The sequence below is a fragment of the Rhamphochromis longiceps genome, linkage group LG17 (assembly GCF_057381845.1).
Source record: "Rhamphochromis longiceps isolate RC_006_pf linkage group LG17, R_longiceps_female_GT1.1, whole genome shotgun sequence".
In the NCBI taxonomy this organism is placed as follows: domain Eukaryota; kingdom Metazoa; phylum Chordata; class Actinopteri; order Cichliformes; family Cichlidae; genus Rhamphochromis; species Rhamphochromis longiceps.
In genome coordinates, this window is record NC_140573.1 from 17,892,150 (window position 1) to 17,920,136 (window position 27,987).

At 40.9% G+C, this 27,987-nt stretch overlaps 1 protein-coding gene across 1 annotated transcript in view; it reads left to right on the plus strand.

Annotated features, from left to right (window-relative positions):
- The window catches only part of arhgap39 (Rho GTPase activating protein 39), a 68,256-nt gene that overhangs the window by 5,408 nt on the left and 34,861 nt on the right, over positions 1–27,987 (plus strand). Inside the window, exon 2 of the mRNA XM_085386521.1 lies at positions 27,287–27,700. Within this exon, the coding sequence (XP_085242647.1) occupies positions 27,287–27,700 (414 nt within the window). The remainder of the gene's footprint in view (positions 1–27,286; positions 27,701–27,987) is intronic.

Below are 27,987 nucleotides of genomic sequence, written 5' to 3' on the forward strand. Positions count from 1 at the left end.
TCACTCTGTAGACCCAGTAACAAGAGGTCTTATCTGCTGAACATGAGGTTTGTCCAACATCGCGTTGATGAAATTGTATAACAGATGTACAAAAAGATGACTGAATGCAAGACCTCTGAGCGGTACGCCGTCATGTTGTCTTTTCATTGTCTACATCACATTATCGCATACATTGCTCTAAGTGGTTGGCAACAGGAAACTCATCTGTTACTATGCTAAATAATTGAAGCTTGTTTACTTGCTAATCCTAGGTGTGTTTCTATATGAAGCGTGGATAGTAACTGATTTCAGAGCAGTGAAAGCAGACCAGCAGCAGCTTGCCTCGCACTCTGGTTTTATCCACAATGCTGCCTGCCTCTCAGCTTGCCCAGCTCCAGCCAGTGCTGAAGATGGACACGCCCGCATTACGGAGAGAGCTAGTCTTCAATGAAATAATTGCAGCAGTCAACCACAAGATAGCAGTAATTTAAAGGCTGTATATACATATTGACAGGTGAGGAGCTTTATGGCAGTGCTGTGTGAGATAAAAAGAGACAGATTGCTTTACTTTTGTATGTTTTAAATGATTTCTGCTTTTAGATTTCACAAGTCAAGCACTGCTTTTATCAGGGTGGAACATCACTGGTTAACACATAGTTGTTAAACAGCCCTGTTTCATGCTAATTCTGTTGCCTAATAATGAAATAGAAACTCATGTCCAGGAAAACAGATTTATTGGAAATGTAGTTGTAGTAAAATGGAGTATACTTTAACTGGACACTGTTAGGTACTCCGTGCTGGTACCAGGCTCAATCGCCTTTTGTTTTAAGAAATAGCCTTTCTTTTGTGACATAGATTCATCAAGGTGCTGGAGACATTCCTCACAGATTTTGATTTACATGATAACCTCAAACAAATGTTGCAGATTTGTACGTCATGCACATCCGTGATGTACACGTCTCATTCCACCACATCCCAGAGGTACTCTGTTGGATTACAATGTGGTGACTCTGCAGGCCATCTGAGCACAGTGAAATCACCGTTGTGTTCAAGAAACCAGTTTGAGGTTATTCGATCTATGTGACATGTGATGTAATGCTGCTGGAAGCCAACAGAAAATAGGTTGTCTCAAGAATCTCAACTACATTTACATGCCTAAATGCACTGAGTTGCTGTCATGTGATTAGGGAAGACCTGTTGAAGACAACAAAGTGTTACGACTCCGCTGGCTGCTAACTGGGGATGCAGGCCTGACCGATGGTTCTCTGTCAGGGGAAATTGAAGAGAAGAAAAGGAAGCTGAAAAGTAAATGGATGACAGCCATGTTAATTGGCTTAACATGCCAATTACATGTTACAAGCATCTGTATGAAGAATAAACTGGAGAATAATAACCATTTTTTCTGTACTCTGGCATAGAAGAAAACAAGGCTGCTGCTGCCGCTAGTAGCGGATTGTGTGTGAACACAACGCTATATGCATTCCTTTAAGAAAAGAAGTAACATGTAAAATATAAGTAAATGTTTAATTAAAGAGAGTTTCATATAGCTAGTTTCATAATTCTCTTAAAATATCCACACAGTATTTATATTTCTGTCCATTAAATTGTGCTGGGTTTTCTGAATGTGTTTTAGAATAGAAGACTGGTCTATTTTTGTCTCTGTTTTGTAGAACTGGTAAATTATTTTAAAGGCAACCCTTTACTGATTATATCAGAAATATGCTAATTAGCGGCTGCACTACAGCAGCTTTGAGAAGACAAAGGGAATCCTTTGTGCTTTACTTTGCTCACAGTGGCATTTACTCTTTTGCAAAAAGGTTTTAGAGATATATCCCATCCATCCATTCTCTTCTGCTTATCACAGTTGTGGAGGCTAGAGCCTATCCCAGCTATCAAAGGTTGAGAGGCCGGGTAGACGTTGGATAGATTGCCAGCAGATTATGCAGAGCTAAACGCAGAGGGACAGACAACCATTCACACTCACATTCACACCTATAGGCAATTTAGTATCATAAATTACCCCTCAAAAAACCGCATGTCTATGGATGGTGGGAGAGAACCTACACAAACACAGGAAGAATATGCACACTCCACACAGAAAGACTGTGGCCAGGTGGTGGAGGTGAACTTGGGACCTTCTTCCTGTGAGGCAACAGTGCTAACCGCCGTATTGCTATTTTCTATCACCTGCCGCTGGATCAGAGACTTTCTCTCAGACCGTGTACAGCAGGGGTGTTCAACTCCAGGCCTCAAGGGCCATTGTCCTGCAAGTTTTAGATATCACCCTGGGTCAACAAGTCATTAGTTCATTACCAGGCCTCTGGAGAACTTCAAGACATGTCGAGGAGGTAATTTATTCATTTAACACCTCTGGTGTACAGAGAGTTAGAGTGGGGCCTCATCTTTCCTCAGCCTTAACACCGGCTCTTCACAAGGCTGTTCTACTATCAGTGCCCTACTATACACTCTGTACACACATGACTGTGTCAGTACCCACACAGACAACGCAGTCATTAAGTTCACAGAGGATACCACCGTGGTGGGGCTCATCTCTGGGGGAGACGAGACAGGATATAGAGCTGAGCTTCAGAGGCTGTCGGATTGATGTGCGGACACCAACCTGGACCTCAAGAACACCACGACAAAAGAACTGGCAGTCAACTTCAGAAGGAGGAAGTCTGAGCTGCAGCCTGTCAGCATCAACAGGGAGTGCGTGGAAAGGGTGTCCAGTTTCAAGTTCCTGGGTGTGCACATAGACAAGCTCAAACACCTCGGTGGTTTTAAAGAAGGCCCAACAGCGTCTCCATTTTCTGAGAATCCTCAGAAAAATGGACCTGCAGAAGGAGCTGCTGATTGTGTTCTACCGCTGCTCCACTGAAAGTGTGCTGACTGCATCTCTGTGCGGTTCTCCAGCTGCACCATGGCACACAAAAAGACACTTCAGAGGGTCATTAATATGGCCCAAAAATCATTGGACATCCTCTTCCCTCCGTGAAGGACCTGTACAGCACTCGCTGTCTCAGGAGGGAACGCAGCATCCTACAGGACTCTGTAGTGCAGATGTGGGACAGTTTCCAATTTCGTTGTGCTGTTGTTCTAGATATGACTGTGCAACGACTACAAAGAGTTATCTGTCCTGTTATGTATGTATATTTACTATGAAAAAGTATTTTCCCTCTTCCTGATCTCTTAGTTTTTGCATAGTTTTTGCATATTTGTCAGCCGTGGCAGCAAGATCTGCAAGTTTTCGAAAACTGGCAGTGAGCCCTGACAACGAGCCCTCTTTGCCTAATTATTTATTTTCAGCCACACTGGAGAGTATTAAGGTTTGTTTGAAAGGATATCAAAGGAATTAAACCTTATTTATTTATTTATAAATGTTATTCAGAGGTGGACTTGCTGGTGTGTTTCAGATCATTGTTTTCCTGCATGTCCCGAGAGAGCTTCAGCTTCAGGGACGTGATGGCCAGGTGAAATGCTCCTTTAGGGTTTTCTGGTAGAGAGCAGGACTCACGGTTCCATTGCTTGGGACAAGTCATCCAGGTCCTGAAGCAGCAAAGCAGCCTGATGTTCTTTTTATGAACATCAAACTAACTTACAACAAGTAAAATGGGACTTAAACCTCCCAGAAAGTTCAGATTTTGTCTCATCAGTCAGCCCACAGAATTTTCCCAGAATTCTTGGGGATCATCTATTTGTTGATCTGGTCTTGAAATAATTTCAGTTGGGTGGCTACTAGAGCAGGGCGATATGGCCAAAAATATTTATCACGATATATATTTGAAAATTTGCGATAACGATATAACCGACGATATAATTGATGCGAGACAAAATACAACTCCACAACATTACTAGTGCAAAAAGACAACCTTCCATTTATTTTCACTTAAACAAGAAGCTGGTTTTTATGTACATTAAAGCTTTATAAAAATGTAACAGTGCAAATGCAAATTCCTTGCTGAAAGTTTAACCAAAAGGCATTTCCAGTAGAAATGGGCTGACATATCCTGAGCATAACCATGTATAATATCCACTGAAGTTAAAAAGAGGTGCTTTGCAACATTAAACTGCAGTGTGCAGTACGCATTTTTCGGACCATAAGGTGCACAGGATTATAAGGCACATTAAGCGAAACAAAGCAGTCAGATAAATCAAACTTTATTAAACTCATTCTTCTTGCTTCCTCCACTTCTGTAACATTGATTCATTAATGTTGAATTCTCTGCAGCTGCTCTATTCCCATGTTGTTGCAGTATATTAATGACTAACCTCGTATTGTGGATGGATTATCTCAGTTGTTCTCCTGACTGAAGTTTGGTCCGTTTACAGCATCCTGCCATGCGATTGCATTTGTCTCTAACCATGAAGAACCTTCACATTAACTTTTATAAGTGGAAAAGTGTTAGTGTTTGTCCTCCAGCTTCACTGCTTATGTTATGCTAACATAGCTGTGTCGCTAGCGATCACGTAGCACATCATTATATACCAGCTAGCCCAACTTCAGTAACCCTACAAACGTCACTGCTGTTTAGTTTCCTGTCTTCATTTATGTTGGAAGTGATAGCAGAGCTGTACGTTTGATTTTTTTTCAGAAATCTCTCAGTCAGAACATGCAATATCATGCTTAGGTAACTAGCGAAACTAGCGAGCTAACTTCCGCTAGCTTCCTGCTAACTTCTAACTCCGTTAAATGTAATAACTTTTGTTTTCATGGATGCCTGGAAGTTAAACTTTATAGTTACACCTGGTAAAGCAGCAATGCTGATCGTTTTATTAAAGATGAAAGAATTTAGACAGTTTTTAACTCTAAGTGATGCTGCAGTGTTGTTTGACCTGAAGCATACGGAGCTTAGGACCCAGATTACTCCCAGATTTAAGAGCATCTTAGTCCGACAAATACGACAATAACGATGGCCGCTTGCATGTTCTGCAAAAAAATGTGCTTTGTTGTGTATCTGACGGACAAACACCAAACCAGTTCCACATCACTGAAGTTGCACCATTTTTACAAACCAATTCTGGTTCATCTGTTTCACTTAACGACCGGCCATGTGCGTATGAAAACAAAGGCACTGCGCATGCGCGATTTACTCCCATTCTATCGCGATATTTCATTTTCCTATCGTTGCCTAACATTATACCGGTATTATCGTGAACGGTATAATATGGCCCAGCCCTAGTGGCTACTCATGCTAAAGTAATTTTTAAGTTTACCCCATTTTTGAATAGTGGCTCTCTCTGTGGTTCACTTGAGTGTCCAAACCCTTTTCCAGACAATCAGATGTGAAGGGCTTTAGTTTTCCGTTTTCTGTTGTTTGTGGCACGACCGATTGCTTTTTGACATCTTTTTCATGTTGGCAGGTTTTATTTAGGAGATTTCTTGATGCCGCAGGTCTGGCAGTAATCAGGCCTGAGTGCGGCTGGTGAAATTTAACTCAGCTTCCCGAAACATGTGGTTAGTCCCAGTTCATGATTTGACAAGGAGAGCAAATCATTTTTCACATAAAGCCTGGCAGATTTGGCAATCCTCTTTCCTTTAAAAATAAAATAATTCAACAATCATATAAAAACTGCATTTTGTATTTACTGTGGTTATCTTTATCTAATATCAAAAATGATTTTAAGACAAATTAATAGTCAGAAAAGAGGCAAATGCTTTTTTACTGCCCTGTATACAATCTATTCACAATCATTTTTACCCTTCAGCCATACAAGGCTGATGGGGTATTGTTGTCACTGGTAGTTGCTTTGGATCTTTGGATATGGAAACAAAATCACAATATAAATCAAATCACTTGTAGTAAAATCCAGAACAGCTGCAGAAGGAGTGTGATTACAGATATATATGTCTGTGTGTGTCTGCATACGCACGCACGCATGCGCACACACACACGCACCATCAGAAACATCAAATCGCCAACCAACAGATTGTCAGGGACAGGAGGGGAGCATAAAAATGAATGTGTCATTAGCACCACCACAACGCAAGGGGGCAGTGAAATTTTCTTTAACAATAGTACTACAGGATCAAACAGAAAACTGTCACTCGAAGCAGGAAATCCAACTACTCTGATAACAGTACGTGGTACCAAATTCTGTCAGACAATCAATGTCTTTGCCACTAATATTCAAAGTATAATTGGGGAAAGCTTTATAAGCTTTATGTGAGTATTTTACATAAGTACAAGTCAAAGAATCATTCTTCTGCTCTAAAGGCTTAATTGCTGTCTGTATTGGTGTAGGTAGGTGTATCAAGGTTACCCATATGGAAAAGAAATAGTAAAAACTTATATGTGATTTACTCATGAAAGTGGCCACTTTCTCATTACTTTCATATATTGTTTTAGTAAGTATCCAAAACATACAAGCTTCATTATATAATTTTTCAAGGGATCTTATATCTGTTTTATCTCTTATATGCTTTTCATACAAGTTTCAGACAAGACAGATACAAACTTTATAAGATTTATATATATATCTTTTCCATATGGGTAGTAGCAAGTACTTCTTCATTGCAGGAGCGTGTGTGTGTTATATGCAGCTGTGGCTTCCTCCTCTGGAACACCTCGCTTGGTCAGTTGGTCCATTAACACTTCTAGCCCCTCTTCATGGGGCAGTCACAGGCCCAGCATGTCTTTTTTGTTTGCAGTAAGAACAGGTGTCAGAGTGGTTGTCATCTGCCTCAGGTACACCCTCTGTTTCAGCCATGGAATCCTCTTCCACCATCCTGTGAACCGGGGTGGGCATCTGAAGGAGAGTGACTGTATCATGGAGAAGGTCTTGTTGTCGTTTCTCTATCTTAGAGTGTTTCTTTAAGGTCCGGTGTTATAGGGCATTATGTGGCAATGCAATGTTCCTTGAACCCGGCTTCATTATTGAGTTCAATTCCATTTTATTTATATACCACCAAATCACAACAGTAGCTCCCTCAAGCTGCTTTAAACTGTCAGGTAAAGGCTGTACAATTATAGAGACAAAATAGGAAAAAAACCCTAAAAATCAGATGACCCCCTATGAGCAAATACTTGGTGACAATGGGAAAATCTCCCTTTTAACAGGAAGAAACCTCTAACAGAACAGACTTAGGAAGAGAAGGCCCTGCCATTCCACTTCTAAATACTCCAGGAACAACAAATACACCAGCAGTCTGAAAGTGAAGTGCTCTATTGGGGTGATACGATACTGTAAAGTCTTTAAAATAAGATGAGGCTTGATTATTCAAGACCTTGTATGTGGTGAGAAGGATTTTAAATTGGATTCTGGGTTTAACAGGGAGCTAGTGTGGGTGAAATATGCTGTCAGTACTCTTGCTGCAACATTTTGGTTTAACTGAAGTTTTTAGGGAGTTTTGACAATAATGAATTGGTGTTCTAGCCAAGAAGGAATAATTGCACAAACTAGTTTTTCAGCTTGCTCTCAGACAGGATGCTTCTAATTGGAAAAAAAAAACAGTATTATATATTTGTTTACAAGGCACATTAGACTTACGTTACTCAAAAATGACTCCAACATTCCTCACTGTTACTGGAGGCTATGGTAATGCCACCCAGAGTAAGATTAGACTCCATATTTTTAAGGCTACGTTCACACTGCAGGCGAAAGCGCATCAAATCCGACTTTTTTGACCCTATGCGACCCATATCCGATCTTGGTATGACAGTGTGAACGGCACAAATCCGATATTTTCAAATCCGACCTGGGTCACTTTCGTATGTGGTCCTGAATCCGATATATATCTGATATTTTAGAAAGCGACTGCTGTTTGAACGGTCATAATAAAATTAATGGATTGGATTTATATAGCGCTTTTCAAGGCACCCAAAGCGCTTTACAATACCACTATTCATTCACTCTCACATTCACACACTGGTGGAGGCAGCTACGGTTGTAGCCACAGCTGCCCTGGGGCAGACTGACAGAAGCAAGGCTGCCATATCGTGCCATCGGCCCCTCTGGCCATCACCAGTAGGCAAGTAGGGTAAAGTGTCTTGCCCAAGGACACAACGACCAGGACAGAGAGCCCGGGGATCGAACCGGCGACCTTCCGGTTACAGATGCGATTCCCAACCCCCTGAGCCACGGTCGCTCATGTCGCATTAAATCCGTCTTTTACGTCATTGACACAAGACAGATGCCAATTAACAGCACCGGAGAAGCGCCCGAGAAGACATCGTGAACGCTTCCTGGCCATCCAGTGTAGATGTTAGTGAAACTGTTGGGAAGACAACATTGGAGAAACGTAGAGCTGGGCGATATGAGATTTTTTCATATCACGATGTTTTTTTCATTTCAGGCGATAACGATATCTATCACGATATAAGCCAAATAACTATATTTGTAAGATTTAAATGTGCCGTTGCTCACAAGTAAAATGTGAAATAATCAGCAGCTTGTTTTTATTTAAATATTTATTTCCCATAATAAGTTCAACAGGGTAGATGTACTTAAGGAACATGAGACTTTTTCAGATAAATAAAGGCAAATATTGCAAACTACACAAAAGGCAGCCGCTAAAGCGTTTAAGTTTCAAAATAGAACAAATGAAACAGACTAAATTGTCAATTCCACTTAGAAACAAAATATTAATTCTAAAAATAAATCTTAGTTTGTTTTACAGAAGAACAGACAAAACTGACTAACTTTTGTCAATATCAAATAAACTGAGAACTAAAAGGAAATTCTCAATCTCTCCTTGTTGTATAGCTGAGCTTTTCAAACAGTTTTAACAGTTACTTTAGTCTGACAAAAGCCGAATGACGAATTAGCGCTTCCAGTCAGAGACTGAGGCTACGTCCACACATACACGGGTATTTTTGAAAACGGAGATTTTCCGTTTTCGTTTTAAAAAATAATCCCGTCCACACATAAAGGCAGAAATGAAGGAAAACGCTGCTATGAACATGCCAAAGCAGCAGGTGGCGCTAGATTCCTAACCGTGCAGAAATACTGGCCAATCAGAAGTCTAGAAGCCTCGGTGGGAAAAAGTAAACAAAGCTGGGGCATAGAAGCAGAACCGAGTCGTATGTGTGGAGGGACAGTAACTGTGTGTATATGTAAGCATTTAAACACTGCAGAGAGTAGAATTAACAGTAACAGTATTGTAGAAATTCATTTCACCGAAACAATAACGTGGCACACAGTGTGACGCATGCACCAGTTTATTGTATTTCCAGACTTGCTTTCGGCACAATTTACAGTGCACGCTACTCTGTTTTTTGTCAGACTTGAAATAGCCGAAATACCTTCACACTACGGAACGTCTATGGCTCTTCCGTTCGACAATCTCTCCGGCATTGGAACCATCATCTGTTTTCTCTTCGGTCACGCTCGGTTGATTTTTCTAGTCGGCACACTCATTTCCTCCATTACGCGCTGGCTCCATTACCCGCTGGCTGCTTCCCAAACAAACACACGTGCGGCTTGGCACTTGTGCTGTACGTAACAAGTCACGCGACGTGACGCTGCGGCTGTGATTGGTTCGGCTCTGCGCTACTTAATTTGGATTGGCTGACCTTTTTTTTTTTTTTTTTTTTTAAAGAGGACAAGAGCGGCGAGGTCTATCGCGATAGCTTAATTTCTCTATCGAGTAAAAGTTATATCGCGATACATATCGTTATCGTTCTATCGCCCAGCTCTAGAGAAACGTGAACATTTTATTTGTACTGTATAATCTGCAGATTCTGACAGAAATCTGCAACTATCCTTTGAAGCAGCGCTGCTCTCTAAAACGGCAATAAGCATCATTATTAGGCCATATCTAAATAACAAAATAACTTTATAACTTAAAGCAAAATTGGGAGACATAAAGTCCGAAGTCTTTATATTAAGGGCCATCAGTCAAACAATATTGTTTGCTCTGGGTCTAAACAGAGCACGTTGTGTGTGACGTCTTCTTTTGCGCATGCGGGCCGCTTTGAGCGTTCACACTAGAGCGCGTTTGCTGTCACATTTTATTTGTAGTGTGAACAAGCAGACAAAAAAATCGGATTTGATCAAAAAATCGGAATTGAGCATTAAGACCTGCAGTGTGAACATAGCCTAAGACTTTTAGGGCCGAGTAAATTAACTTCAGTTTTATCTGAATTTAGAAGCAGAAAATTAGAGGTCAAGCAGGTCTTTATGTTTCACTAATTGAAAGACCATGCACCAGGTGTGGTAGGCCTTTGGCTCAGTGCACAGGATTGATTCAGCACGGTCCTTTAACCTCCTAGGACCTGGCGTCCACATATGTGGACATCACATTTTGAGTTATGTAGACCAAAATAGTCCATTTTACTGTACAAGGGCCTGATATCCACTTATGAGGACATTATACTGCTACTGTTCGATCAAAATGTTAAACGAATATCCTCATATGTGGCTCTCATTTCTCTTAGAAAGAAAAATCAGGTAAAAAAAAAAAAAATCTGGTAATTCTTTGTTTTTACATTCATCAGGTCCCAATCAGCCCAAATATCAAAGAGAAATTAAAAATGCATGCTGTGAAAGAGGTTTAGGAGGTTAAGCAGCAAATTGACTATCAATAATTGATATTTTTAGGTTTAATCAGTTGTGAATGCTTTTACACTTGCTGTAGTAGCAAGAAGGTAGAACTGGTCACCTTCTAATCTGAAGATTGGTGATTCGATCCCTGGCTGCTCCAGTCTGTATGCCAAATATCCTTGGCCAAGATACTAACCCCAAGTTACTCTCCAATGTGTCCAGCAGAGTGTGAATGTCTGATAAAAAGCACTTAAACACAAGAAGTGTTGTATGAAAGGGTGCGAATAGGTTAATGAGGAATGTTGTATAAAGCGCTCTCAGTGCTTGTAGAGTAGAAAAGTGCTATATACGAATGAGTTCATGTACCAGTTATAGGAAAGCTGAGCAAAATGATCTCCTCCAGGCTCCTGACACTAGAGCTGATTAACTGATAACTTGGTAACCGGATGTTTTCTATAGAATAAACTTAAACTGCGTTTTAAAAAAGACAAACAAAAAACAAAACACCAAACCAACAAACACCCAAACTGGTGTTGGAAGGGACCTCAAGTCTGCATTGTACTTGGTTAACAATTGGTGTCGTAAGCCAACACCTGTTTAATGATGGTCATTCACAGTGGACATAAATGGCCTCTTATACTCTTTCAAACCATCTGTCCAGTCCTACTTTTATGGAGGGTCTTTACTAACCTAAATATTGGACCTGGTGGCAAAAAGTTCCAGATCCTGTTTCAGTCCTGCCTATTCGGTAATTTCTCATGGGAGTTTACTATGTTTCTACTTTCAACTACTCGCTACAGGTCTCGAATGTTGCCCTAAATTTTAGGAGTATGTATTCACAACATGTGATTTTTATGGTTTAGCTGTTAAGCTAATTTCACATGCCCAACCATGCATCACACGAGCCTTTATAAACTTTCCACTTCCACTTTATTTCTAACGCACTTTAAAACAACATAACAGCCGATGAAAGTGCTGTGCAAAAAAATAAGAGAACAAGAATAAAACAAGAATTTCTTAGATTTAGTTCATCCCACATTTAGTTTATCCTGTGTTTCTTGTGTCTCCTTGTAAGGAAGTGCCTCAAGACCACTGTTTCAAGGAAGCTTTTTAGACCATCCATTAAGCCGGCATTTTGTGTGTAATGTGTCTCCAACAGCAGTAACATTGATGTTTCCAAATTAGAAATTAGAAAGTATTTTTAATTTGTCTTAATCTGACATAAATATGTCTTTAGAGTCTGATCAACCATGGGAATTTCATCAGATCCCTGGATCACAATATTTGAAACCTAAGCAGTTTAACTTTTCCTCACCCAAATGTGTGTGTGGTAAGTTTACATCTTTTCTAATACATAATGTATATTATTGTTGCATGTAATTTGTATGCAGCAATCACAACCAGACGTTGCAGTTAAAAAACACAATTATTATCAGGATGATGATACATAACTGAACTGCTTCCTAATGAAACACTTTATATCTTTCTTGCTAAAGCAAACATTGCTTATGTATGTTTATATTAGGAATGGGTGAGATATAGTGTTTTTTAAGAAATATTGATATACTTTCATGCTAGATATAAGATGAGACCATATCATTTATATGGATGTAGTCGATGCTGTGTTACAATTATAAGTATAGAGCCTTGTCCACATTTGTCTCTACACAATGTCACTCTGCCCCACCTCTCTTCCTCACCGAATAAACCCCCCCCTCCCCAATCGCTTCACCTGCAGCCAGTGACAGAATGGAGACGGATCTGAACTGGATGGTAGCTATCGAATAGGAGCTGGGTGGTAGAAAGAAAAACAATGGCTCAGTTACTTGGAGATGGTTTTGATTCAACCTGGGAGATTAGTGGTTGAAACTTTTGTTGTCCCAACAAAAGTTTCAACCACTTATAATCTTTTCCACCATTTACAACAGCACCATAAAGTGCAGTATGAAGAATGTGTGAAACTGCGTGCTGTAGCCCAGACCGTGCAGTATTTTCAGTCTCCTGCCTGATATAAACCACACTAAAAACAAATATACCTGTGCTGTGAGTGAAAAAGTGAGACGTGGAGTGACATTACTAAAGCAGTGGCCTGTCATATCACTAAAAACACTGGACCACATATCAGTGCCGATATGTGCCAGGCACATATGTGCCAGCCATGTACATATGTGGCAAAAATGGCTCACAGGATCTGTGAGTCATACACGAGTGTCACTGAAACATTTAATTGTAAACTGAAAAGTGCCTGTTTCCAGACCAGCTACTTCCTCCAACACCACATGGGAGCGCATATAAGTGAAGCTCTGCAGGTTGGCCTCATAAGCTGGAAGTTCAACCTGAAGCTTTAATGACTGACATAGAGTCAAGGTGGTTCAGCTGACCAAGTGGCTGAGCTTGCAGTGTTTTGGTCACAGACTTCATCTTGCCTTTGGTGAGTGCGATACTGAATCAGTTGATTTGAAGTAAGAAAAAATATGGTAGGCATAATGTTAAATACAAAGTTTATAGAATCAGCTACAGAGCTAAATATGTCTATTGACCATCAGACAAGTATTTTCATAAGTGATAGCCAACTTATAGATCTACCAGTTATGCAACTGAAACGTACATAAACTATCGGTCTTATAATGGATTGCATTTATATATTTTCTAGACACTCTCACATTCACACACTGGTGGAGGCAAACCACAGTTGTAGCCACAGCTGCCCTGGGGCAGACTGACAGAAGTGTCAGGTGTGTGTCTGTGCTTGTATTAGACTGAGGATTGTGACTGAGGACTCAGCTGACACATGACAGAGATACATTTTTAAATGTATCTCTGTCATATCACTGCAGTCACTGCTTTCATACAGTGGGAGCAAATCAATAATTACATTTCTAGCTACTTATTGGCAGTTTGTGTAGAGAGTGATGCTGACCCTCTTAAATGGTGGAAGGAACATGAAGTTGCCTATTCAGCAGTGAGATGCCTGGCCAAGAAATACCTTTGTGTGCCACCAGCTCCCCATCTGAAAGCATTTGTAGTTGCAGTTGGAACATTGTAACCTGCCACAGGACATCCTTAAAGCCCGATACGGTTGCCAGATCAGCTTTCCTGGTATATATTCTTTAAGATGTACAGTTTTGGCCTGACATGTTGTTTGTGCTAGTGCTGTAGGATATCACAGAGTTTGGTATCGATCTGATACCAAGTAGATTAAGGGAAGTATTACCGATACTGATACTTTCAACCTATTAACTCATTCACTGCCAGCCATTGGCAGTGAATGAGTTAAACCCATTGACTCATTCACTGCCATTGACGGCTATAGACGTCAATGGCAGTGAATGAGTTAAGTGAGCTTATGTTAGGGAGAGCAGTGTGTCATGATTTATGAGCTGAATCATTGTACATTTGCCGTATTCTGAAAGCATTTTAATGAACACCAAACAGTCAAGAGTCTGGACACACCTTCTCATTTAATGTTTTTACCACTATCTACATTGTAGATACATACTGAAGACATCAAATATATGAAGCAAGATATATGGAATTACCTAGAAAAGAAAAAAAGTATTTAGTAACTCTAAATATGTCTTATATTTTAGATTTCTCAAGAAGCCACCCATTGTTGACTGCGCTGCAAACCCTTGGCCTTCTCTCAATAAGCTTCATGATGTAGTCACCTGAAATGGTTTTCACTTCACAGCTGTGCCTTGTCAGGGTTCATTTCTGGAATTTCTTGCCTTCTTAATGGTGTTGGGACCATCAGTTGTGTTGTGCAGAAGTCAGGTTTGTACACAGCTGATAGCCCTATTTGACAACTTTTAGAATTCATATTATTGCACAAACCAATCAGCTAAGTAAAGAGAAACAACAGTTCATCATTAATTTAAGAACTGAATGTCACTCAGTCCAAAAAATTGCTAAAACTTTCAATGTGTCCAAAAGTACAAGCAGGAGAGATTTGATTGGGCCAAGAAACACAAGGAATGGGCACTATACCAGTGGAAATCCCTGCTTTGGTCTGATGAGTCCAAATTTGAGATCTTTGGTTCCACTCGCCCTGTCTTTGTGTGACGCAGAAAAGGTGAACGGATGGTCTCTGCATGCATGGTTCCCACCGTGAAGGAGGAGGTGTGATGGTGTGGGGGTGCTTTGTGGGTGACACTGTTGGGGATCTGTTTTTCTTTTTTAAGATCAAGCTGTGTTAGTATGCGTAGAGTGCTGAATCATTCTTTTAGCTATTGGAAAGTGATCTGCCTCAGAAGTCTGGGTTTTGCCCAATTAGTTGCTGCCTCAATTTTCTCTTATCTTTATTTTAATGGGAGAAATGTTTTGTCACTCATTCAAGTGACGTCTTCAGTCTCCGCAGTTTCCCGAAACAAACACAACTGACTTTGAGTTTATTTTCATGATCGTTAGTATGAAAATTCTTAAGATCATTAACCAGTGGTCATGATAACATTCACATAGATTTGGGGAATGACTGCAAGCACATCACTCCCCATATATTCTCGATATCACTGAACTTAATCCTAACCCAGTTAAGTCATTTTGCTTTTTTTCTAGGTCACAAATGTAATGGAAAAAACTAATAAGCTATTTCATGTAGGGCTGCAGCTATCGATAATTTTAGTAATTGTGAGTAATCTATCGATTATTCAATAGACTCTCCATTGCCACCTAGTGGGCATTTAAGGTGTTCGGCAGGGGTTAGCCACAAGTGCAAGATCCTTGCAGCTTGCAGCTTTAATCTTCTTTATTTCCTCTTGTTTTTGAAAGCTGAGTTTAATTGCACTACCACACCCGGGCCTGATTACTGCCAGGCCTGTTGAATCAAGAGATCGCTTAAATAGAACCAGTCTGATAAAGTGAGGTAGGCTAAAAGATGTCACATAGCAACACATCATGCCCTGACCTAAAGAAACAGCTGATAAACAAAGGCATTGACGTTTATCAGTCTAGGAACGGTTACAACAACATTTCTTTAGGGTTTAGTACTCCAGTGAACCAGAGTGAGAGCCATTATCCACAAATGGAAAATCTTGGAACAGTGATGAACCATCCCAGGAGTGACTGGCCTACCAAAATGTCTCCCAGAGCACGCTGAAAACCCATCTAGGAGGTCACAAAAGAACCCAGAACAACATCTAAAGGCCCCAGCTTATCGTAAAGTCTGCATAATACCACATCACTGCTAATCGAGCACTTTACTCTCAAACTGCAAGCGTACTTGTGGTTCCTAGCATATTTAAAAGTACAATGGGAGGTGGCACCGTTTTAGCTCAGTGGGTGAGCAGGCGACCATATGTATTATGGCCAGAGAGCAGTACCGGCCTACCAGCTGACCCACAGAATAGCTCAGTTTTCCCTCCTGGTCTTCTGGCCAACCCCTTCTGAATTATTGCTGGTCTCCAGTTGGGCCCCTGACCTGCTTACTCTCCACCCTTGACCTCCTGGTTAACCACGAGGAGGCCACTATAATTTATAATTTTAGATAATTTTGAGACTATCATCCATCCCTACTGCTTGCCTATTTGAATGTCATCATTTGGGTCTTTTGCTCAGCAAAATCACAGACTGCACCTCTTAAGTTCATCCTCGTGGCAGTATACTCATCCTGCGGTCTTTTTGCCTTCTTCTTTTGAAGCACCTTTTTTTTTTCCTTTTGTTTTGGTTTGGTAAGCAAACCAAATGTTTAATGTTTGAAACACTAAACCTATGTAAAAGTGTAAAGTAAAGTGTGCGTGTTAGTCCCCATAGGGAAATAGTTCCTCTGAATTTAACCCATTCACCCAGTGAAGCAGTGGGCAGCCACCAGTGCAGCGCCCGGGGAGCAGTGTGTAGGGACAGTACCTTGCTCAGGGGTACCTCAGGGTAGCCATTCAGTGGAGTCGATCCCCCGACCTTCCGGTTCGGTTCGATTCGATACTTTGGTGTCACGGTTCGATATTTTTTCGATACAAAAAAATGTTCATGCCTTTTTAATTTGTCATTTATTAAAATTATAAATATATATTTTAACTCAAAAGTACAGTTTTTAAATTTAATGTTGCTGAAACAAAAGTAATTAAAAAAATAAATCTGATTGAGGAATCACTCATCTTTGGAAAAGAGAGTTTATTACAGAGAAAAGGCTCTTTCCAAAATAAAAGCTATACTATACGCTTCTTCTGGGCTATATTCTCAGCAGCATATTGTAGCGGGTCAGGGCTGTTCGGGGTTCTGTTTGTACAGTTATGTTTTGTTTATGTTGCCATAGTGACGGGTGACGCCCTCTCGCTGCGACGGTGTGTCCTTCCGGGGTCAGAGGGCGCCCTGTGTGGTGTTGTTGTTGTTGCTGTGCGGTTGCCGCGCTGAGCAGTTAGCTAGCGGCAGTGTTCTTCTGCAGATGTCAATAAACGGCTGTGCTCCCTGGCTAGCTCACGGGAAGCAAGACCAAACGACACCTCCGTCTCCTCCTTGTCTGAGCTCGCCACAATATTAAACATATCAGGTTCCCATAAGGAGAATCATGTGCTAACGGCTGTCTAAATGACTCGGGTAAAGTTTGTAGCATGCATGCTTGTTGTTTTTGTCTGCTTCCACTTGTCTTTGCACTAGGATGATGTCGGTGTAAATGTGCAGTCATATTCGTTGTGTTCCCACTAGTGCTGTCAGCGTTAATCTCGTTGAAATGACGTTAACGCCACAACACGGCAAATCTCCGTTATCGAGCTACCCCTGCATGGGGCTAGACGGCCAACACGTTAACGAGCTAACTGCGCTAACACACTAGTTCCCACCCATGTAATTGAGCATTGCGTGGCACATCCAACATACTGTTTTACTTTAGTCCATGACGCGCTTACCTTCAGGGTCATAGTCACATGAAAACCAAAATAATTCCAAACGCCAGATCTGAATGAGGGTGGGGGAGGTTCAATTTGCCATGTTGCAAGGAGAGCTTAACTTCTGTCTTGCTAGCTTGCCCTGCGCTCTTCCTTCTGACTATGCTGTCTGTGTTGAGCGCTCAGTGGATCTGCGCTCGACAGTGCAGCCTAGGCGGAGTAGTCGAACGCAGATACACTGAGCGCTCAACACAGACAGCATCGTCAGAAGGAAAGTTGATAAAATAAATTACAAATTTTGTATTGTTCGATACATATGCGTACCGAACCGAAAGCACTGTATCGAACGGTTCAATATCGATACGAGTGTCGTTGCACCCCTAATATATATATATATATATACACACATACATATTAGAGCTGGGCGATATGAGATTTTTTCATATCACGATATGTTTTTTTCATTTCAGGCGATAACGATATCTATCACGATTAGGGCTGGGTATCGTCACTGATTTCTAGAATCGATTCAATTCCGATTCACAAGGTCCCGAATCGATTCGATCCACGATTCGATTTAATTCGATTCGATTTAAATCTGGGATATTTTGACAGTCAGAAATATTATAATTCAGATCAGTACATTTACATATTTTTGTATCAATAAAAAGGAAGCTGACACACGCAAGACTTTATCAAAGGTGTGAGCGTCACAGCAGATACCTTTGTGTCAAAGTAGCTGAAGATAAAACACAGAAAAACATGAAGGTGATTTTCCTGGCCTGGGATTTTATAAAAATATTCTGCAGTACATCAAAAACGAAAGAAAACCATTAATCAACATATGAACATTACCTCTGAAGTTACAGCGGTTTTATTAGAGACATGGTTAAGCGTTTTGCATTTTGAATAATTTTAAAAAGTTTAAATTTGTTCAGTATTGAACAGCAGAAATGAGGTTTTCTTTTCGGAAGAATGTAAAAGGGAAAAAAACAGCGGCTGACAGCGCTGTAAACAACAGTAGACTTGTGCGTAACAAGCAAGCGAATAATGAAGAAAGGGAAACTGTTCTTGAAGTACAGAGAGAGAGAGGGGGGGGGGGGAGAGAGAGAGAGAGAGAGAGAGAGAGCGAGCTGTGCATCGCGGTGGAAGCAAAACAGTAAAAGTCAGAGTGAATACATGACGATGTTTATGTGAATCTTCTTTTGCTGCTGGTTCGGTCAATATTGTTTGGAGAGAGATCAAACTAACAGCTTTAGAATCGGCGCATAAAGGGCGTGAACACAAAGCTTGGACCCGCCGACACATCAGAATCAGCAAGCTGTCGGCTTTCAGCCCCGACCGTGTCCTTGCCGTCGGGTGAGAAAGGCGACATCTCACTGATTCTGATCCGCGGGTCGCGCTGTGTGTTTAAGTCTATGTGCAGAATCCGTGTTCCTGCTCTCATTTACTGTCTTAACTGTTTGGTGGTTCTTGAAATTTTGTGAGATGTCACCAGAGATTCTGGCATTTCGGGCAAAATAAATTTATATTAAAAAAATCGATTCAGGATTTTAATGAATCGATTCAGGATTTTAATGAATCGATTTTACGTTATCCAAGCCAGAATCGATTTTAATCGATGAATCGATTATAAAAACCCACCCCTAATCACGATATAAGCCAAATAACTATATTTGTAAGATTTAAATGTGCCGTTGCTCACAAGTAAAATGTGAAATAATCAGCAGCTTGTTTTTATTTAAATATTTATTTCCCATAATAAGTTCAACAGGGTAGATGTACTTAAGGAACATGAGACTTTTTCAGATAAATAAAGGCAAATATTGCAAACTACACAAAAGGCAGCCGCTAAAGCGTTTAAGTTTCAAAATAGAACAAATGAAACAGACTAAATTGTCAATTCCACTTAGAAACAAAATATTAATTCTAAAAATAAATCTTAGTTTGTTTTACAGAAGAACAGACAAAACTGACTAACTTTTGTCAATATCAAATAAACTGAGAACTAAAAGGAAATTCTCAATCTCTCCTTGTTGTATAGCTTAGCTTTTCAAACAGTTTTAACAGTTACTTTAGTCTGACAAAAGCCGAATGACGAATTAGCGCTTCCAGTCAGAGACTGAGGCTACGTCCACACGTACACGGGTGTTTTTGAAAACGGAGATTTTCGGTTTTCGTTTTAAAAAATAATCCTGTCCACACATAAAGGCAGAAATGAAGGAAAACGCTGCTATGAACATGCCAAAGCAGCAGGTGGCGCTAGATTCCTAACCGTGCAGAAATGTTGGCCAATCAGAAGTCTAGAAGCCTCGGTGGGAAAAAGTAAACAAAGCTGGGGCATAGAAGCAGAACCGAGTCGTATGTGTGGAGGGACAGTAACTGTGTGTATATGTAAGCATTTAAACACTGCAGAGAGTAGAATTAACAGTAACAGTATTGTAGAAATTCATTTCACCGAAACAATAACGTGGCGCACAGTGTGACGCATGCACCAGTTTATTGTATTTCCAGACTTGCTTTCGGCACAATTTACAGTGCACGCTACTCTGTTTTTTGTCAGACTTGAAATAGCCGAAATACCTTCACACTACGGAACTTCTATGGCTCTTCCGTTCGACAATCTCTCCGGCATTGGAACCATCATCCGTTTTCTCTTCGGTCACGCTCGGTTGATTTTTCTAGTCGGCACACTCATTTCCTCCATTACGCGCTGGCTCCATTACCCGCTGGCTGCTTCCCAAACAAACACACGTGTGGCTTGGCACTTGTGCTGTACGTAACAAGTCACGCGACGTGACGCTGCGGCTGTGATTGGTTCGGCTCTGCGCTACTTAATTTGGATTGGCTGACCTTTTTTTTTTTTTTTTTTTTAAAGAGGACAAGAGCGGCGAGGTCTATCGCGATAGCTTAATTTCTCTATCGAGTAAAAGTTATATCGCGATACATATCGTTATCGTTCTATCGCCCAGCTCTAATATATATATATATATACAGAAAGTCAGCAGGTGAATATTGTGCAATATGGAGGGCATAAAATATTGTAGTTTTGAGGGAGCCTGCGACGAGGCTGCCATACTCGGCGACATCTTAGTCAAAAAATGCAGCAGTTCAAAAAGATGTTGATCTAGCTGAGAGCAGTCTTTGATATGTGTTTCTCCATAAATGTAACTTTTCTTCACAACTTCTGACATCATCAGCAACATTAATGCCACGACACCTTTAAAAAAATCCTCAAAGAAGTATCTGTCACATTGTGTCTTAGCAGGAACAGGCTCCAATACTTCGACTTAAGACTGTCAGCAGTCTCAGTGGGACATGGGCCATTGCAATTGGTCATAATTCACCTATGACCTAATAAATATGTTTTTTACCAAAAGAAAACCTGTTTTGTTTTTTTTAATATTTATTTTGATAACTTGATATAAATCCTACAAATCCCTCATGGGCTGTTAAGGATGGGCTTGTTGTTAAAGCTCCAGTAGGTGTGAACATTTTGGTTCTGCTTATGTAAGGAGCAGGAAATGAAATATCATAGCCTTTATGTCTACTTCTTTATCGCTTTATCCCACACCACCTCAACTCCTCATCTGTCCTTGTCCAATACCCTCTTCCTATTTAATCCTCGGAAGTGTTGCCAGTGTGCTCAGTGGTCTCCCAGCAACGGAGAGCAGTGATTTTATAAAGACAAATGGTTGGGGAGAAGAAATGCAATCTATGCAAGTTGACCTTTTTAAGGGGAGGGAGGAGGAGCTTTTAGCAATGCCAGGGTTATAGCCTCTATTCTGTGTTTTAAAGGTTGAGTTGTTGCAATAGAGATTTCAGAAAATCAAAGTTATTCAAACTAATTAACTATATTTTTAATGCTTTCCATGTGCATTTTATCTAGCTAGAATGAAAGCCTTTTACATTTAATTAGTCCATAATTTACTGTTTATTTAACCTGTAATGCACAATGCATCATGGGTTTAATAAAGAGCTTGGGTTGGACGTTATCATTTCTCCGGGAAACTTCTATAGAGATTGAACTTACTTTCCTGCACCAGCCACAGTCTGAGTTTTCATTTGGAGGTTTGATACTCACATAAGGCTGAAGCTGTATGGTCACACTACTAACTCAGTCAAACCAGTGCCTCTCTGTAAGTGGGACCTGAAGCTAACAGGTCCTACTCAAATTCTGAAATTCACACATCCACAAAAACAAAACTGTAACACCATTTCAGCAATCACATCACTCAGATTAGGTTATTGTACTTGGCCCTAAAAATCTTTGAAACATGATGTCTAACCAGATACTTAATCTGTGTAGCATTACCTTGGGCTGTTGTTTTTTGTTTTTTTTTTACTTTATTGTGCTTATTAAACAAACTACTACTTTCTTACAGTTGTGCAATATCTCTAAAATTAGAAACATTGTGTCACCCCTGATGTTAAAAAAAACTTTTTTATGAATGTATTTTGGATGTATTTTATTATTGTCGGACTGTCTCAAAAATTCTAATAAGACTTCACGCCCCTCTTCTGTGGAACCAGCTCCCAGCTTGATTTTGGGAATTTTGTCTCCATTAGTACAGGGTTTTTACCTCATATAAATATAAAGTGCTTTGCAATGACTGCTGTTGTGATTTCGTACTATATAAATAAAACTGAATTGAACTCTTAAAGAAAGCCTTGCCGAGACTTGTGCAGCTATAGTTATGCGAGGTACTATGTGTGCCCCTTGTGTATGAGAAAGAAAAGAGAGAAAGAAATGGTACACCAGTTGTCAGAGTGAATCCTTGTCAGATGAAGCGGAACAGGCCAGTTAAATAAAGATCCAGAGCGGAGATAGTGGGATTAATTGGCCATAATTGGTTAATGTGGTGGTGCTCTAGAATCCATTATTGTAAATGTAAAGTTCAACAACAACGTTGAACGAGATCCAAAGTGTAATTAAAGTGGTGGGTGGGCTCTTTTATAACTTTAGAGAAGCCAATTGAGTCTAATAATAGATTAAATGCTCAGTTGATTCTGTCACTTTCAGCATCTATATGTATATTAAAATCACACACAATAGTTATTTGATCTGAAGTGAGTACTAAATCAGAAAAAAAGTCAGTGGGTTTTTGAGTTTTCCAATTAGGATGGACAAGGCTAAGAGTTAGACTTTCAAATTAAAACTCCATCTGGGTCTATGGTTAAATTTACAATTTACAATAATGGATTACACAGCAGTTGGGAATAGATTTCACCACAGTAGATGTCTTTCTAAGTGTTAGAACTAATTTAAAGATATAATTAATCGTCTTTTGTCATCTTCAATGCCATGTACAAACAGTGTGGAGCAGTTACCTGAACTCTGCTCCATCCAAGGTCGATTATCGTGTTGATAATTTTACATCTTCACGGTATCTGACCCTGGACACTGTAGTTCCTCTGAAAAAGAAAGTCTTAAATCAGAAGTACTTGACTCCTTGGTATAACTCTCAAATGTGCACCTTAAAGTAGAATTAATAATTCGCAAGCTGCAGAGGAAATGGCATCCACTAATTTAGAAGATGGTAAATGGCCTGTATTTGTATAGCGCTTTACTAGTTCCTAAGAACCCCAAAGCACTTTACACATTCAGTCATCCACCCATTCACACACTGGTGATGGCAAGCTACATTGTAGCCACAGCTGCCCTGGGGCGCACTGACAGAGGCGAGGCTGCCGAACACTGGCGCCACCGGGCCCTCTGAAAATTCTAGAAAGAGTAGTCGTCAAACAGCTAACTGATCGTCTGCAGAGAAATGTGTCAAGGTGAGCTGTGTGGCAGGCAGGGGTTGGACCCAAACGCTAGACTCAAAGATGGTAAACTTAGCTTAAAGTGTCCCAAAAAGTTGATTCTGTTCATCTGGACATAGCTTTTTTTTAGTGGGAGAAACTTTTCGTCACTCATCAAAGTGACTTCTTCAGTGTCAGCTGACTGCTGGTTTTCCCAACCTTATAAGCAGTACATTTGCACAATAACTGAGACTAGCCCACTGAATGAACAGTGGGCTGTGAGGTCAGTTCTTTGATCATTTAACTTAAAGTGTCAGCTTTACTGCTGGAAAAAACGAACTAAAACTAAGTACATACGTACAACAAGAAACAAACGAAAGATAAACTGGAACTAAGGATCTTGAACTTGGAGCACATGACATGACAATACATTACAAATGTAAGTTTGAGTAGTGAAAATGTCCATACTGAGCACCATACTGGGCAGTGGGCACCTTGACTGGTCTGCAGCTTTGCAGACGCATATGCACTGCACAATTCTCACACCAGTTTGCACTTGCCTAATTTTCCTGCTTCTAATACATCAGCTTTGAAGACAAAATTGTTGCAGGTTTTTTTAATATACATATATAATATAAAATGCAGGCATAGGTCGTGTCCAAATTCATGGGCTGCATCCTCCTGAGGACCCGGCCTTCGCGGTCTACGTGGGCTGGGTCCTCAGAAGGTCGGGTAGGCCGGAAGTAAACGGCTGTGAAATTGGACGGTCTAGCCTTCTGATTTGCGTCACCGCTGTGTCGGTGGAGTTTAATAAACTCGGCTGTCTGCTCCTTGCTATCTAAAATATAACAGGACACTGGCGTAAATTCTCGACCATCTCACACTTCTGTTTAATCAGTTTTCTGTTTGACGTTTAGTCAGCTGTGTGAAAACCAAGGAGGAACCCACCCGGGGGATTAATAAAGTTTTATTTTATCTAATCTAATAACTTTAATCTCAGCCAAACAGATTTACTCACGAACAAATAAAACACTGAAAAAAGCCCAACAATAACATTTTTAGTTTTTCTAAGTGACTTATATATTACGTTTAACCCGAGCAGCGAAAGTCCGCGGTGATCTGAAAATGATGTGCCGGGAGTTGTGCCGTTCTCGGCGGCTTTAGTGACCCTCGAGCTCCCGGCTAGCTATCGAGCTGGTGGGTAACAGACGTCTCTGAAAACGTCGAAACACTTTTGGAAATATGCGATATTTTGATAAACCGAGCAGATATTTGAAGTTTACACACCCACATTCTCGCCTGAAAATATGTTAAAAGTTTATTTTGTGACCCAGAAAGATTAATAAGAGTAATTTTAAAACTTAGTAGCGGCCGCCATTGTTGGAAACTGGAGTTTGGCTGGGCCACGCTATGAATTCTGGGATATGGTGGGCCACGAAGGACACACCCGACCCATCCTTCAAATTCGGGGAAAAGGAGGACGCATTTGTCGGCTGCATTCGGAGGAGTCTACGAATTTGTACAGCCTTCGGCGCGTCGCTGTGACGTAATCGGTGTACAAATGCGTCCTCAGGAGGATGCAGCCCATGAATTTGGACACGACCATAGTCAGAAGATGTTCTGAACATGTAATTTGTTATGCTGGCCTCCCAAAGTGCACAAAAGGACTATTTATTTAAAAAAAAACAAATAAAAGAAAACATGGTAGATGGTAAAGCAGTCCCTGTCTACTTAGAGACAGAGACTCGTTTTGCATGCACTGGATGACTTTTGCTTTTGTACAGAGTGCAATTTTACTTTGCTTTGGTGGCCATGTTTGCCTTGTTGTCTTCTGCAGTTACTTGTGGAGGCAGGAAAATAGCTGCCGCTGGGTTTTAGTGGGCACCTGGATTCGAATGAAACACACCTCTCCCTTGTGCCATCACAACACTTTGTTAGCTGTGAAGACAGCGTGGAAGTTGCTGTAGATCGAAAGTTCTCTGGTGTCCATCCAACCATTACACTGGTTGGATGGACGGCTTCTTTATCCACAGGTCTAAAAGTCAAAACCAGAGCCAGAATTAGTGTGTACTCTGAATTGTGAGCTAGTGCAATTGAATTAGTGATGTTGTGGTATGTGAGTACTTCAAAATATCCAGCTTGGAAACATCTTTGGGCTTTAAAGAGATATGCAACTGAATGTCGCCTTCATAGCAGCGAGAATTGTCACTGAGATTTCCTTAAAAGTGCTTAAAATGTGCTGAAGAGGAAGAAATCATAACAGAAACAATAAAGGCCCAAAACAGAACTTTATAGTAGGAGAAGTCGAAGAGAACCAGAACTTAAAAACAGCCACAGACAAGAAACATTGAGACAGATATCATCCAATACTAGACATTAGTATCTCAGCCTATTGATCAAAATGTTCAACGGTATCAGTAAGGCAGAGGTCAAGGCAGAACAAAACTTCGCCTGCATCAGTATGCAAAATGTCACTGCAGACGCTAAGAAGGGCTGTCTCTTTGGAACAGTTATAAGATGTAAACTGGTAAGTTTCAAATCTTAGCAGTAAACTGTAATTTTCAAATTGGTCTTTAAATTCTTTAAAGAAGAGAAGGGTCAAGATTTTTTCAAAAAAGAGGGTGGATGACAACATTTTTTATTTAGTTTTTTTAAACCTGTCCTGTCCGGCAGTTTTAGCAAACAGATTCAGTTCAGTTTTATTTATTTAGCACCAAATTACTATAACAGTTGTCTCAACGTGTTTTATGTTGTAAAATAAAGAGCCTACAATGATACAGAGAAAAAAGAGAAAACCAATTAGATGAGCCCCTGTAAGAAGTGCTTTGGCGACAGAGGGGAGTGGGAAAAAATCTCTTTTAACAGGAAGAACCCTCCAGCAGAACCAGGCTCAGGGAGAGGTGGCAATCTGCCACCACTGTTTGGCAGTAAAGGGAGGAAGATAGGACAAAAGACATGCTGTGGACAGGAGCCAGATATTAATATGAACTAATGATTAAATGCATTTCATTAAAATGGGATTCCTCCAGAAGCCTAGATCTACTGCAGCATAGCTAATTGAGGATTCCAGGTCACCTGACCCTGCCCTAACTATATGCTTTATCAAAATGGAAAGTTTGAATTCTAATCCTAAAAGTAGAAAGTATGTCTGCTGCCCAAATCCAAACTGGTTGCACAAGGCTGAAGCCTCTTAACCCCCATTCCACTTTAAATACCCTTGGAAACACAAGTAAGCTCCCAGTCTGAGAGTGACGTGCTCTAATGGGGTGGTGCAGTACTTTGTTTTTAAATTCAATTTTGGATTTAACCAGGGAGCCAATAAAAGGAAATATGTTCTCGCTTTCTAGTCCCTGTCAGCGTTCTGCTGCATCATTTTGGATCAGCTTTTCAAGGAGTTCGGGGAAACATCCTGATAATAATGAATTGCAGTAGACCAGCCTAGAGGTAATAAATGCATAAACTAGTTTTTATGTCTTTAAGACATTTCTGCAGGTTAACTAATTGGGGTGTGTTATCTGGCTTCAGAGATAGATAAAGTTGGGTATCATCTGCATAGCAGTAAAGATGTATGCTATGTTTTCTAAAGACACTGTCTGCATAGACAGAACTGGTCCTACCATGGAACCCTGTAGAACTCCGTTATTAACCTTAGTTGACTACAAATTTAATTCTAGGTCACATTAATCTGGAGAGAATATCTGCCTCAATAAAAAAAACAGTTGGATGAATTTGTTTTAGGGGGAGCTCGGCTTTAGTCTCATCTACCTATGTGCCTTACAGGTGGCCAGGGTTGGTCTTTGGATCTCTGGCGACTTTTCAGGGAGCTGGAAAGCTGGGGCTGCTGTTTCTGGGTATCTGTGTGTCTGCCTTGATTGGTGGTGGTGGGGAGCACGAGTGATTACTGCCTTGCTGTCCTGGGATGTTAGGTCTGGGATCCTTGTAGTCATTGGTGCTTGCACTGGGCTGGGTGGCTTGCCTCTTCTGCGTGGGTTGGGTATGGATCTGTGGCCCTGGCACTCAAACATGTAGGGTGGGTTCTCCTTAGTCTCCTTCAGAATGTCTGATTTACGCCTCTGGGGTCCTTGGTTGTCTGCAGGTCCTTTCTGGGGGGGTCTTTGGCTATTTGCCTCTCAAGTTTATCTGCACCTTAGACATTGAGGGTTTTAGGAGGGAGGTGTGGATGGGCTCTGTTGACCAGCTAGTTAGGCTGGCAGATGGAGTATGTAGCCACTGTAATTCTATCATTTTGCAATCTGCCCCTACAGGTTGGAGTGGGTGGAAATCATTGAGCCACGGACACGGGAGCATATGTATGCCAATCTGCTAACGGGTGAGTGCGTGTGGGACCCACCACAGGGTGTTTGCATCAAGCGTACCGGTGAGAACCAGTGGTGGGAGCTGTTTGACCCCAATACTTCACGCTTCTACTACTATAACGCCTCCACCCAACGCACAGTGTGGCATCGGCCTCAGGGATGTGACATCATACCCTTGGCCAAGCTGCAGACTCTGAAGCAGCACACAGATGCCACCATCACTCGTCCTCCAGGTGGCGGGCGGCGAGCATCTGCTGACAACAGCCCAGGACGGAACAGCGAAGTCAGCCGAGAAGGAAGCACCTCGTCCTCCCTTGACCAGGAGCTGTCCGAAAAACAAGGCAACAGAGAGGAGGCAGATAGGTAAGACTGAGTTAGTTACAGGTATACAGCACACTAGAACAATGCTTAGGGTAATGTTCAGCCTTTAGAATGGCACTGTGCAACCTCTATGATGCACCCCCCCCTCCCCCAGTCTACCCAAAAAAAACCCACTTAGTTATGTGAATATGAGACAAGAACACATGTATTTCTCACTTTCAACACAGATTTTTTTAACGGCATGACAGTAAGTCATACAATAGTGGTACTTTACCTTTTTACTTCAGATCTACAAGTCTGTTATGCCATATCATTTTTATCTGCACGTT